Raw genomic sequence first — 12,882 nt, 5'->3', positions numbered from 1 at the left:
GGCTTTATCCAACACAACAATGTGGGGAGTGGCGGGTCTATGTCGCGGTTTCCTTTCAGTTTTCTGCCATGCAGAATGTCATGGAAAAGAGGCATTCACGGAGCTGTTAGACTCTCGGCATGACGTTTCGCAACGGACGCGAGGATTGATTACAGGTATGCCAGGACACAGCGAAGTTCATTAGACTTGTGCAGTTGCTAATTAATTTATCTGAAAACAGTATCCAATCACATCAGTGTGTATGTGCCTCAAACAGCCTCGGATCGAGACAATCCATACTCTAAATGTGAAGATGGCTGACATTGCGCCGGAATACCAGAATGGATGACCCATTACTATGGGGTATTTTACCTCCGCGATTTTGGAATAAGCGGTGGTCTTTCGGGAGCTACGATATTTGTTACCAGACAAGGTAATTACGAGTTTACCCAAATGCTTCTTCCATGGCTTGTTTTGCTGACCGTAATCGCAGACCACTGTCACTCTTCTTCACTATGGGACAGGTCCTACCCACCCACCGTTCCGCACACTCTGCATTCGGTGGCCTAGCCCAACCCGCTATGACCGAGGCTATTCGTTTGTTATCGAAGGGTCCTTTCCCCGTTGATCACCACCGCGCCATACCTGAACGTCAACGCTGGAGCTGGCACAACGTCTGTGTCGATCCCTTCTCGGACCTCTCAGTTGCCTACACAACCGATGGCAAGGACTCACACCTCGCACCTACCGCATACTCCTGCAACTCGAATTCGTGGGTTCATATTTTCCCCGAAGGCAAGATTCACCAGTCCCCACGAAAGACCATGCGCTATTTCAAGTGGGGAATCGCAAGGCTCATCCTAGAACCCAAAGAGTGTCCGGATGTGGTTCCAATGTGGATTGAAGGTTTCGATAATGTCATGCACGAGAGTCGCGAATTCCCGCGATTCCTTCCTCGACCTGGTAAAGATGTTAGCGTTACCTTTGGCTCCAAGGTGGACTCGGATGCTGTATTCGGGGAAATGAGATCTCGGTGGCAGAAGTTGAAAGCGAAGGTCGAAAAGACCTATCCCGATTCCCGAGATCTGCCCCTGGGTGTGCTAAGTGATGAACTGTTGAATGATAAAGAAGCTATCGAGCTGCGCAAAGAGGTCACCTTGAAGATCCGGAACCTTGTCTTGGATGTTCGCCGGTCGCGCGGACTGCCCGATGAGGATCCAAAAGAAGGCTTGGTGGATACCTGGCTGGAGGAGGGTGCTAAGCGTGAGGGCCATATGAAGGACGATTCCTGGGTTCGGGATATTTGAGCCCGTGTGCATAGATTGTATAACATTGTATAGATTTGATTATGGCAAAAATGAGTCACAAGTACTGACTCACTTTCTACCTGATTACGAACAAGAGTGATTCATGGGTGCGGACCTTTCCGCGTGTCTTGTAAGCCCTAAATGTCAGCCTCTTGCGCTATAGATCAAATGTGGGGGCGATAGTCGATAAGCGATAAAAGCGGGAAAGCATCCCGGAGACACTTCACTTCGTCAAACACGCAGTTCGACCGCAGATGCCCAAAAAGCACCAGCGGTTTCACGCAAAGCCAGCCAACTTAGCACATCACAGCCTTGCACCATCTGGGTCTCGTCATGATGGTGGGTCTGGGGTACACGGCTCCGCGTCCGCGACGTCAGTCAACGACTTAATCAGTCACCTCCGCCGTACACAGATCCCTAGCGCTTCCCCGGATGATCCCCCAAGCTCGCAACGCACTCATCGCTCGTTTGTAGCCTCGCGCTCAGTTCATCCATCTCTTCGAGATGTTCTCGAGCTCCCTGCAACTGCGCCGCCGCGGCCTCGACCCGGTCTTCGTCGTACGATATTCGGGGTTCGTCCAACTCGGCCAACTGTCGGGCCTCCGCCGCCTGCAAGTTGGCTCTCCGGAAACGCGGATTTAGCAAGAGATCAAGGGATGCATAACCAGATACCGGAAGCCTTAGAAGAGGAAATCCACCGTCTTTCCCGCCTCCAAGGGCCGTTGTTTCCGGACCAGAGGAGCCTGGTACATCTGACGCTGAAATCTATGGCCTTGAACTGGGGTTGGCATGTTGAATATGATGGCCCTTTTCTGTCTCAACTTCCAAATCATCTCAAGGAACTACTACTGAGTTATGTTGCTGTCTACGCAAGAGGGTCGCCTCGGAGGGGTTACATGAAAGGGCTGAAACCGCTCTTTTTGACCCAGCAGGATCAGGATCAAATTGAAAGGGAGAACCCGGGTTTCAACGAGTCGGGAGTTGTTGATGCAGATTTCAAAATCGTGCGATTGGATCTGGGAAGTGCTCTGGGAAACTGGATAACTTTGAGGCAGCTCACAAACGAGATAATCCTATTGCCAACTCCAGCCATTGGTATACCAGGCGAGGAAATAGAGGAGGCTGTCCCAGCTTCGTGGGATGAAGCTGTTCACAACAGCAAAGGGGAAGCTACGCTTGACCATCTTCCAGCTCCGTTCATACCCAAAGTCATTACGCAGACCCTACGCTTCCCCGAACTCCGCGCCTTATCCCTAGCACACCCGAAACCCATTGCTGCAAGCTGGACCGGTCTTCTTAACCTACTAGGGAATTTGCCAACCCTCACTCATCTCTCGCTCGCCCATTGGCCTATACCGTGCCGAAATCCACGTGCTGCCACTGCTCGTATTCGTGGTTCGGTGGCCCGCTTCTTGACCCCAGATGCCCTTGACAACAACTGGGCTGAAGCTGCGGGTATTCTTCGTCAGCTCTCCCGTTCCACCTACTGCCTGAAATGGTTGGACCTTGAGGGCTGCGGCGAATGGCTACCAGCCTTGAAATGGGTTGGTGAAGACCCAGATGGGTTTCCACAGAATCCTAATAATGTTGGCCCAGAGTGGAACGGATCTTGGAGAGATGTCGAATGGCTTGGGATCGGCCCTGGCTTTATGGATTCGACGAAGTCTCACGACTCGTGTCATATGCCGTCCCATGAAGTGCCCGCCCCGCAAACAAGCTCGCCAGATGTTTCTATCCATGCAACTCACCCTCAAAATGCACGTGATGTGATGAGGCACATTCGGCAAATAAGGAGGGGGAGGAAATGGCTCGAAATCGAGCTCGGGTTAGGGCTGGAAGACGTTGAATCTGAGGTAATTAAATTGCCGGATGGGCAGGAATTGTCTGTTTATTTCTGAGACTCTGCCTATGTACATACACAATGAAATAGATAGAATGTACATCACTGTACCGAACAGGAAACACCCTACGCATGTAATCAAAAACGCAAATTGAAACTATTTTATTCATGTCTGACTATACAATGGTATCCGGACAAAACGCCCGCAGATTTTAAACTATGCAAAACTATTTCTTGGAACGATTAAACGTCTTCAGGGGATCAACCTTCCCACCAGACTTGCCCCGAGCACGGTTGCGATCTCTCGCCTTGCGGATGCGATTCTGCTTCGACTTCGTGAATCCAACGAACCCAACACTCTCCTTCGAGAGACCCTTACGCCCCTTAGCAGGCATCAAGTAATCAGGCACATGCTTGAGATGCGCCTGGACGCGCGCAGCGCGCAGCTCGCCATCGTGGCGCAGCTGGCGCAGTTCGTCGGGGTTTTCCTCGAAATGGCGCTTGAGCTTTTCGCTCTTGATCAGTTCCTGACGGATCTCGCGTCCTCGTGCTTCTTGCACTGCGAGTCTTGTCACGGAGCGCAGGGCATCTGTCATACGGTACCGGAAGGCGTCAACTTGCGTCATCTCGAAGTGGTAGGGCTTGACTTCATGGCCGAGCTTGGTTTGCCGCTTGATGATCTTCGCGAGCATGGTCTCATCGTGCTTTGTGCTGGGAATTGAGGTGGGTCGGTGCTTGCCGTGCTGTTCGGCGGGGATAACGAAGGATAGAGCCATTCCTGCTTTGCCAGCGCGGCCGGTACGTCCGATGCGGTGGGTGTAGGATTTGGAGCTGGTGGGGAGGTCGAAGTTGAGGACGCAGGCGACGTTTTGGAAATCGATACCGCGGGCAATGCTGTAGTCCTTTTCTTTGCTGGTCATCTTGCGGCGCTTCTTGGTTTCCGGCTTCTTTCCCTTTCCGCTTTCATCAACTGCCTCTTCATCCTCACTGCTTCCCATCTCTTCCTTTGCTTCTTCTTCTTCTTCGTCTGCCTCCTTGACTTCGCGCGACTTCTTCGATTTGGTCACTCCCAATACTTCTTGCTCGTCGGCTGCGATAATGATATCGTAGACGCCCTTATTGAATTCTTCGACAACGTGGATCCGCGAATTGATGGGAAGTTCTGAGTTGAGGACACAGCTCTTGAGACCGAACTGTTCGAGGAAAAGCTTGACACGGTAGCATCGGTCGACGTCTGCTACGAAAATGATGACCTTGCCCTTAATCAGCTGCAGTTTGAAGATAACATATGTGAGAAGGAATTTCTCGTCTTCCGCGCATCTGTTAGGAGTTGAGTTAGCAACTACTGAAATGACGGTTGTAGCATATTGACTTACCGGACAACAAACTGGCTGACACCAGCGCCCTTCTCTTCCGTCTCCTCTAGCTTAAGAATCACAGGGTTCCGGCAGTACAAGTCCTTCAATGTATCCACCTCCGAAGTGAGAGTAGCACTCATCAAGAATGTCTGCGCTCCTCGGGGGATGGCCTTGGAGAGAGCATTGATTTCCTCGTCATATCCGTATGACAGGACCAAATCTGCCTCGTCAATAACCAAATGCGTGATTTTATCGAGCGACAAAGCGGAGTTGTTAACATTGCTGTAAACTCGGGTAGGCGTAGACACAACGATATCCGGGAAATCGGCCAGCATCGAGCGCTGAACTTCGTCAGACACCTTCTGTGTTAGGTTGACTGAACGAATATCCTTTCCGCAGAAACTGGCGAAAGACGTAATCACTTTCTGGACCTGCTCTGCAAGCTCGCGCGTGGGGACAAGGATAAGAGCGGTTGTGGCTTTTGAGGATGGATCGGTCTGTTGTACACTGTTAGGTAACTTTCTATATGAAGTACACATGGAGGGGGTGGGGACGAACGGTCTTCTGCTGGAGGATGGCTTGCAGGATTGGGAGGACATAGGCGGCGGTCTTGCCAGAGCCAGTTTTCGCACGGGCTATTTTTGTCAGTAATTGTCTTTTAATTCATCAATTCAAGAGGCTCGTCTCACCAAGAATATCTTTTCCTTCCAGGGCGAGCGGAATCGCCTTTGACTGTACAAGAGTGGGTTTGGTGAACTTTTCTTTGATCAGGGCCTGGCGCAATCGAGGATCGAGATTGAGGGCTTCAAAGTCGAGTTCTTGGTCCTCGGCTCCGGCAGCCTCAGGCGAAGGGACATCGTTGGCGTCCAACTTGCGTTTCATTGTGATTGTACTAGGCATTTGCTTGATCGAATCTGCGGAAGTTGAAACTTTTTTGGGAAGTTTTATCGGGCGGTGAGATTATTGCGGGCGGTAAATCCTAAGATTTTACGATGACATAATCTGTAATGCCTCAGGCGGAAACTCCATGAACTACATAGTACAAATGATCGAGGAGAGTCTGTGAGTCTTTCAGACATTGCTAGCATAATTTCCACGCAGTAGTCCTACGTCTATCTACTCTGTAACATCTCTCATGGATATCCATAGACAATTTATTTTTCGCGCCCTACCCTTGACCGAAAATATATCTCGGTAGTATAGATCCTGGTATATACAACAATAGCAATGGATTCTCCCCTCCCTTGATTAGCATCAATGGATGACATGTTTTTTTCCTGATGAGTGCAAATAAGACCCCGGTAGACATTTTCCAACATATAATACGGATATCTCTTAACTTAATAAATTCCAGTAACCGGCAGCACCTAACGAAGGCATAGAGCGCATTGCGTGGCAGGACGAGGGCAGTTTCTGTCCACGGGTCATCGTGTAGAACTCTCATCCTCAGTGGAAGCTGGGATTAGGACTCAAGACAGAGATCACCATGACCTATACCTTAAAGAAGTCGGGCCCGATACATCAAACCAGCCTATTGTTCGTCGGGAGAACCCATGGAATGTTCACTCATTTTGAACTCTGCTACAGCAGAGTTCCCCTCTTATCCAATTGTGATATTTCTTTTCCGGCTGTCATAGATCGTTGATATATCTACTTACAGAGGCATGGCCCACAACATTTACTGTGGCACTCACCGCAAGCGAACCACGGCTTCTGCCATCATGTTGTCCTTCTTTCTCAAGATCAGATACAAATGTCATGAAACCCGAAGAATAAGCGCCAATAATGACAGTCGTTATTCATTCAATCAAATAACCGTAGATGTTACATACCGTTGCTTACGAGGATCCAGTCTCGCGTTCGCCGTTACTGTCGGGAATCGCGTATGCTGGTTCCAATGGCTTTTGCTACACCAATGACTTTTGCTACACCAATGACTTTTGCTACACGTCAAAATTAGCCAATCAGTTAAGGAGGAAGGAAAATTAATTACTCACCACCTCTTTGTCATACTTTCATTGGGCATTCCCAAAAATGGGGTCGTTGTGGTGACTGTGACTGCTGACCCCATATGGCAGCACCATATCCGAAGCTGGATGACCCCCGAGATTTAATCCCTGCAGATCCTCAACGTGGACTCGCGGAATTGATGCATCACTTTTTGATGAGGTGGTGGCTTCGCTACGGTTGGATATGCCTGGACGCCCTGTTCTGCGACCGGCTGTTTCTCTGGATACCTCGTACTGCAGCCCTGGGGTCCATTCAGCCGGACTGCTTGCCTTGTCATTTGTTACTGCTCTCGCAATTAGGTATATGCCACCATCCGCACGATGATTGGGGAGCTGCTGGTATGTGGTGGGTGAAGATCGGTAATTGAGATCTATTCGATTGGTATATGTTTGGCTGTAATCGAGCGGGTCCTGCCGCTGTACATGATCTAGGCGACTTGCATGGCGACCTGAACAAATGGGGTCTGATGCCCATATGCATCTTCGGGATTGGGAAACGCTGATTCGGACGGAGGTGCTTCGTTGGCGCGACGCGAGGCTTTTATTAAACGGATTACTTCCCCGGACTTCTCACGCCTGAAAAATGAACAACTAACCTTGAAGTTTGACTTGCTATTGCAGGAGTGAGCGCAGCACTTGTGTAGTCCCATTCATAAAGAAACTCCCCTTCTGTTTTGGTCAGTAACTGCAATCATTCTTTATGTAGCCAGTGATGCCTCCCAGAATGGTCGTGGATAGACCGAACCCATCGGTTGCTCTCGGGATGGAGTACCCAATCCGAAGCCATGACCTTTCCATATCCGACCCAGAAATTAGGAACTCGGGAAGATCAGGCATATCAGAGACAAGCATTGGGGTTTCTATATCTCTCAACTCCGCAAGTACCCGCACCAAGCGGCTCGGACCGTTCATACCATTGTCACAATAGACTTAGTACTATATAAACGGCACTGCGTATGTCATCCATGGATGCAGCATGTTAATTTATCATCAAGCGTTCACTCGCAGAAGAGACGTTTTGGCAACTAGCACCTGATGGTGGACCCGGAGTATGATTCCAATGTCCCAGATAAATGAGGGCAATAAGCTCTTGGTGGCTGATATACCTCGAATGTTTTGTCTCAGGATTTACCACTGCACTCGGGGCAACCAACCGATGAGTGAGGCGCAGGCGCTAATGCAAAGGGAGATTACGGAGTAACGATCATTGGAGATTTGCCAACTTGGGCACCAAAGAGGAACTGCGCCTTCGACCTCACCCCACTAGAACCCTGGTGTGACTCCGAAGACAAAGCTCCCCTGATTCCTTCTTTTTAAAATATTATCCAGTTTATCAATAGCATTATTTCCTCCACGGCTGTTCAACCGTGCTTACCAGCATTCGAATGTGTTGGTCTATGTATAATTTCCATCGCAAAATATGACCGGGTGGTACTGTAAAGCCCTTTAGTGATGACATCTTGGCCAGGAGCTATACGGGATCGTTTATCCCGGGTGAGTGAACTAATACCGGTATGCGTTAGACTCGAGGCTCATCACGGTTTCACTATATAGCCGCCGTCCACAGCAGACTGCTATGCCACTACTAGAAGTGAAGTCTGCCTTCCCAACATTTCATTTACCCCCATCTCAAGGCTGGAAGAGTTACAAGGGGGTGCCCGAGTATCGAGTTCCACAGCCTCAGAAATCCTGCAACGATTATCGCCACTTCCTTCAGGTGCTTCTGCTCTAAAACCGACACCAACAGCCCCGTTATTCGAATCCTCCGGACTAGATCTGGTAGATAAGGACGATGAAGTCACCGAAAGAGAGCCCTGGTCACCACAAAATCCCCAAAAATGGGATGAATATGATCCTTCGACCGGGTCATCCGTCCCGTCCTTCCAGTTTCAGTACCCCCGGGAAATATATGAACCAACCAACTGGTACAATATGCCTGCGCCGCCCCCTGAATCAATCCATGACACCAGTGCCAAGGTGGGGAAGCTTATAGGGGAAGTACTAAACGCACATCAAGATGTGTCAGCCAAGCGCTATCGGATCCGGGAAATGCGGTATATGCTTCGACAAAAGCGTGACGAGGAAGATGATGTGCGGGTTGCATTACGGAGCAGGTTGAATCTCATAACCGCCGAAAAAGTACATGAGGATCTTGCTGCTATCAATCACACTATCAATGACCTCCAGGTTGCAACATCGTCTTATTTTATCCTTGAAAATGAATACCATAGACAGGAAGATGAACTGGCGCAGCTGGAGTACGATTACGACGGACGATTAGAAAGATTGCAAACCATCTTCAAGTATCAAAGCGGCTTGTTGGCACAGCTCGAACCCATTACCTCGGACACCGAATCTTCCTCGGCAGACTACTCTTCTGACTATGGAGAAGAAACGTTGCCCCAAGTGGCTGATTACTTCTCCATGGTTGGCGAGGCACACATACTCATGGAACGGCTGTCGGAGCTAGAGACAGAATACCTGGTCCTAGTCGACCAACGTGAGCTCCGCGAACGAGTCGGCATCTCACTCGACAGCGCGGCCCTTTCCTTTCTCCTTCGCTACCAAGATGAAAAGACTAAAATCGAGACCGAACTAGCACGAGTACGCCATGAGGTTGAATCGCACCCGGAACATGCCAATCGTTCCGCACAGATCACAGAAGAGGAAGACAATGAGGAGGAGGCAACACAGCACTTTATGCCCGAGAAACCAGAGGACCAGACGTACAATGATCCGCTGCACTCCTCGGAATTTGAAGATTCATCGCCTTTCTTTGCATCCGCGCACCCACAGGCTGTCAACAAGGGCTCTTTCGTGAATCGCTGGCTTCTTCATCGGTTGCGGCACTCGAGAGTTGAGATTATGCGGTTTAAGTCTGCGCCTGAACTGGTGGATCTGGGTAGCAAGGGCTGGGGGTCAGATAATATTAGTAAGATGGCGATGATGCTTTGGTTTCAGGATGGAGCGGCGAGCGTGGAGCATATTAGGAGTCAATCAGCTGGGTAGTGTATATACCCTAGTAACATTAAACATTTGTTGACAGTCTTATTGATTTCCCCCTTTTTTTTATATATAGAAATTAAACCATAGGTTAAGACCTAATCTACTGCCTAGCCTACTCAAGCACACCAAGACCCCGCGGCCGTAGAAGTCATCGGTATACATGGAATCTTCTAGCAGGCTTCCGTTGGATTTGAGAGCCTTGTATGTCTCGACAGAAACGAAATGGTAGGATAAATCGCTGTTTCACCTGGGCGTGGTTGCCGGGTTGTGTGGGAAACTGTTAGTTCGAATGTGTTCGAGTGTGCGCCGATGAGTTTTTGGATAAGAGTCCCTTTTCCTGCGCCTGAGGAGCCGGAGATGACAAGAGGTCGTCAACCTTGCGGGTTAAAATGGATGGTGGTGTGAAGTTAGAAGGGTGATGACGGACAGGAAGCCATGTCAACAACAGGGTTCTTGTTTCGACGATAGATATCGGGAATTTAGGATAGATATCAGTTGGCTAACAATACCCAGGTATATCTCAAGCTCAGGCTGCAGTTTGAGGGAAATACATGGTGTAGAGTTAAAGCGTACGTCGGACAACCTTACCACTTCACTGGCGCATGAGAGCGACATGTCCATCCACAATATGAGCCTAGATTAATACATGTCTAAACATGCCGAGGTAGTTCAATCAAAGGTACCTACATTCGTATACTATATTGTATCGGAATGTTATCCATTCACATCGTGATTCTGTTCATTATGTACATAACCCAAACAATTTCCCATATCCATAAGTCGATCGGCATTTGCCGTTAAAAAAAAAGACGCTATTTCCATATCCCAAAGAATTGTTGAACGTTCAAAATCAAATCTCATACATCAAGACCTAGCCCAATCTGCAGTCATCATTCAAGAGTACTGTGTCTCGCCCTCGCTATCACTCAGACTATCGCGGCGACGACTCCGTCCATCGCGGCGGTATCCCTTCGTCAAGCCCGGAATTGGATGCTTGTAGCTCTTGGTACCAGAATCCTCGGTGTCAACGTTGGAGTACTGGTACTCGGAACGGGAGCCCGCAGATGAGAAATCCAGGGGCTCAGTGAAGTGGCCCTGGGGCACGGAGCGGCGCTCACGTTGCTTGCGAGGGCTGCTAGTACGAGATGAAGGCGCGGAAGGTGGGGCAGATGGGGCTGCCTCGCTGCGACGATCACGACGACGGTTGTGGCGGCGGGTAGATGGGTCGCGGACACGACGCTCTTCGGTTGTTTGGCTGATAACATCCTCGCTGCCTTGGGTGAATGAGAAACCGGAGGGATCGCGGCGCTGCTGGCGTGGCTGTTCGTATGCAAAATCATGAGTTTGGCTCATCTCGCTCTGTTGGTAGGATGTAGGCGGGGCGGAGGTATCGTAGTCGCTGCCGTTGTAGGTTCCGTCGGCTTCACGGTTCATGCCGCCAATACGAGCGGGCTTCTCTTCTCGGTAGGCACGTACGTCTGCATCTTCTGCGCCTTCCCATTGCTCGTGCTTATTGCGTCGGAGGAGCTTCTCTTTGGCGGTTTCTCTAAACCTCTTGCGTCGTGACTTCTCCTCTGTAACGGTCGTCGCTGTGTCGGTATATGATCCTTCTGTAAACGAGTATCCGTCGTCCGTGTAGCCCTTGCCGACAACACTTCCACCGCCGAGCTTGGTACTTGCTGTGGCGTTACTGAGAGTCTTTCCATCGGGTCCCTTTCGTCGCAGAACAGTGGACTTGTAGTCATCCCAATCCCCCTTCCGCCAGACGAATCCGCCGTTCTTGGCCCAGAAGAAGAACCAGATCCCCCCTATGACAAACGCCAGTCCAATAATGGCAAACAGTGCCATCAGGCCTTGCATTTTGATGCTGTGCGGGTCGACTGTGCCTTGTCCATATCTTGGCGGGCTGGAATCTTCTGTTGAGGAGTCGGTACGTGGGAAGAGGTTGTGAGTATTAGGGCCGATGGAAGATAATGTATCAGCCATGTTCTCATTGCTGACATCTCGAACATAGAGTCCGGCAGCGGTGGCTCCTGGACTGTCGGAAGAGTCCCCGATCGGCCAAACTGGAGGCATGATGGAATATTAGAGTGGCCAAGAGCACCCGGCTCAAGACTGGACTCACTATCGGATCATTAACACGTCGAATATTTTTGAGATTGACAGAGGAGATAAATGAACATACATTGAAGCAAGTGTTCAACACCAGATGTAGATAGAGATAGATCTCTGACACTCTGGAATGTGGGTATAGAATGTGAGTGTGGAATGTGGGCAAAAGCGAAGCACAATGCCTAGATGAGTATCAATAGGAGGTTGAAGATGGGAAAACAACCAACCCAGATATGATTCTGCTTGACGTCCGGCACAAAATTGAGGAGGTTGGAGGAGAGGCTGGGGACTTGTGTTTACACAGTGGTTGTCAGGGACAACCCGCTTACATCATCCCCCACACTACCCATCCACGGGTCCGTGGACGGGTAGAGTTGGGCCACTCGTGGGTCGATCTATAAAAAGAGTCGATCACATTTGACTTCTACTTAGATCTGAAACATGGCGTTTTAACATGGATTTAATTAGGGATCAATTATATCAAGTCGACAAATGCCACCCGCTGGAAGCCTCTGAGAGAGGCATACAGGGTCGAAAGCTGTGATCGCGCCCAGACAGCTCGCGGGGTATCAAAACCAACTAAACAGCAAAAACAGGAAAAAGCATCAAGATCAATGGACGGTAAAAAAGACAAGGAGATCAACCAAATCGATAAAAAGCCCAAAAAAAAAGAAGAAAACTACGAGGCTCTCAGCGGAACCAAAATACCAATACCAACAAGACACATAAATCATAGATATGGCCAAAGAAAAAGATGACCTGGTGGGACATGACAAGTAAACAGATATGGGTATAATCTCTCTCCGCCACTCGGAGTCGCGAACAAAGTAACCGGGGAGGAAGACACAGACCCAATAGGAAAGGCTATACACGGAACGCTGACAAAAAGAAGACATCAGAAAGTAAAGCACATCAGACTTGTCATTGCAGGTCATCAGAATCGTACAATCATATCGCCATAACAAACACATCATCATGGGGTTCGTGCCCGACCATTTTGCCCAAGCACATAAACATAAAAAGAAAATCGAGACAGCAGCTGCAAATGAAATCACACAAAAATTCCTCCCAGTTTAGCGAGACTGTTGGGCAACAGACAACTCTAGACTTCATGACAAAGTCCAGCCTGTTCCCCAAATCGCCCAACAGAGTCTTGCTTTAGGTAATCACCATTGTTTTTTTTTGTTGCACAAGCACCCAGTCCCGAAGAAAAAGAAAGAAAAACAAAAACAAAAACACGCAGCATGTGCAAAGCAATCGAAACTTTTAGC

At 49.4% G+C, this 12,882-nt stretch overlaps 6 protein-coding genes across 6 annotated transcripts; 3 read left to right on the top strand and 3 right to left on the bottom strand.

Annotated features, from left to right (window-relative positions):
- Positions 1-19: 19 nt before the first annotated feature.
- N7537_001743 (tafazzin) lies at positions 20-1,286 on the top strand (the record flags this gene model as incomplete). The annotated part of the gene is made up of 4 exons (XM_056892801.1): positions 20-155; positions 221-239; positions 320-412; positions 473-1,286. The coding sequence occupies 4 exons, from the start codon at positions 20-22 to the stop codon at positions 1,284-1,286; spliced, it is 1,062 nt and encodes a 353-aa protein (XP_056757796.1).
- A 254-nt stretch (positions 1,287-1,540) lies between these two features.
- N7537_001742 (uncharacterized protein) lies at positions 1,541-3,184 on the top strand (the record flags this gene model as incomplete). Its single annotated transcript, XM_056892800.1, has 1 exon — positions 1,541-3,184. One exon carries the CDS (start codon positions 1,541-1,543, stop codon positions 3,182-3,184), a length of 1,644 nt encoding a protein of 547 aa, XP_056757795.1.
- A 169-nt stretch (positions 3,185-3,353) lies between these two features.
- Positions 3,354-5,384, bottom strand: dbp9 (ATP-dependent DNA/RNA helicase; the record flags this gene model as incomplete). Its single annotated transcript, XM_056892799.1, has 4 exons — positions 3,354-4,446; positions 4,503-4,981; positions 5,043-5,119; positions 5,174-5,384. 4 exons carry the CDS (start codon positions 5,382-5,384, stop codon positions 3,354-3,356), a joined length of 1,860 nt encoding a protein of 619 aa, XP_056757794.1.
- Positions 5,385-6,499: 1,115 nt separating this feature from the next.
- On the bottom strand, positions 6,500-7,345 carry N7537_001740 (uncharacterized protein; the record flags this gene model as incomplete). Its single annotated transcript, XM_056892798.1, is given in 3 exon segments — positions 6,500-7,031; positions 7,090-7,162; positions 7,180-7,345. The coding sequence occupies 3 exon segments, from the start codon at positions 7,343-7,345 to the stop codon at positions 6,500-6,502; spliced, it is 771 nt and encodes a 256-aa protein (XP_056757793.1).
- A 600-nt stretch (positions 7,346-7,945) lies between these two features.
- N7537_001739 (uncharacterized protein) lies at positions 7,946-9,502 on the top strand (the record flags this gene model as incomplete). The annotated part of the gene is made up of 2 exons (XM_056892797.1): positions 7,946-7,987; positions 8,048-9,502. The coding sequence occupies 2 exons, from the start codon at positions 7,946-7,948 to the stop codon at positions 9,500-9,502; spliced, it is 1,497 nt and encodes a 498-aa protein (XP_056757792.1).
- Positions 9,503-10,393: 891 nt separating this feature from the next.
- N7537_001738 (uncharacterized protein) lies at positions 10,394-11,575 on the bottom strand (the record flags this gene model as incomplete). The annotated part of the gene is made up of 1 exon (XM_056892796.1): positions 10,394-11,575. The coding sequence occupies one exon, from the start codon at positions 11,573-11,575 to the stop codon at positions 10,394-10,396; it is 1,182 nt and encodes a 393-aa protein (XP_056757791.1).
- Positions 11,576-12,882: the final 1,307 nt, after the last annotated feature.

The sequence above is a fragment of the Penicillium hordei genome (assembly GCF_028827395.1).
Source record: "Penicillium hordei strain IBT 12815 chromosome Unknown utg000001l_segment0_segment0, whole genome shotgun sequence".
NCBI lineage: Eukaryota > Fungi > Ascomycota > Eurotiomycetes > Eurotiales > Aspergillaceae > Penicillium > Penicillium hordei.
This window is presented reverse-complemented; position numbering and strand designations above follow the sequence as displayed.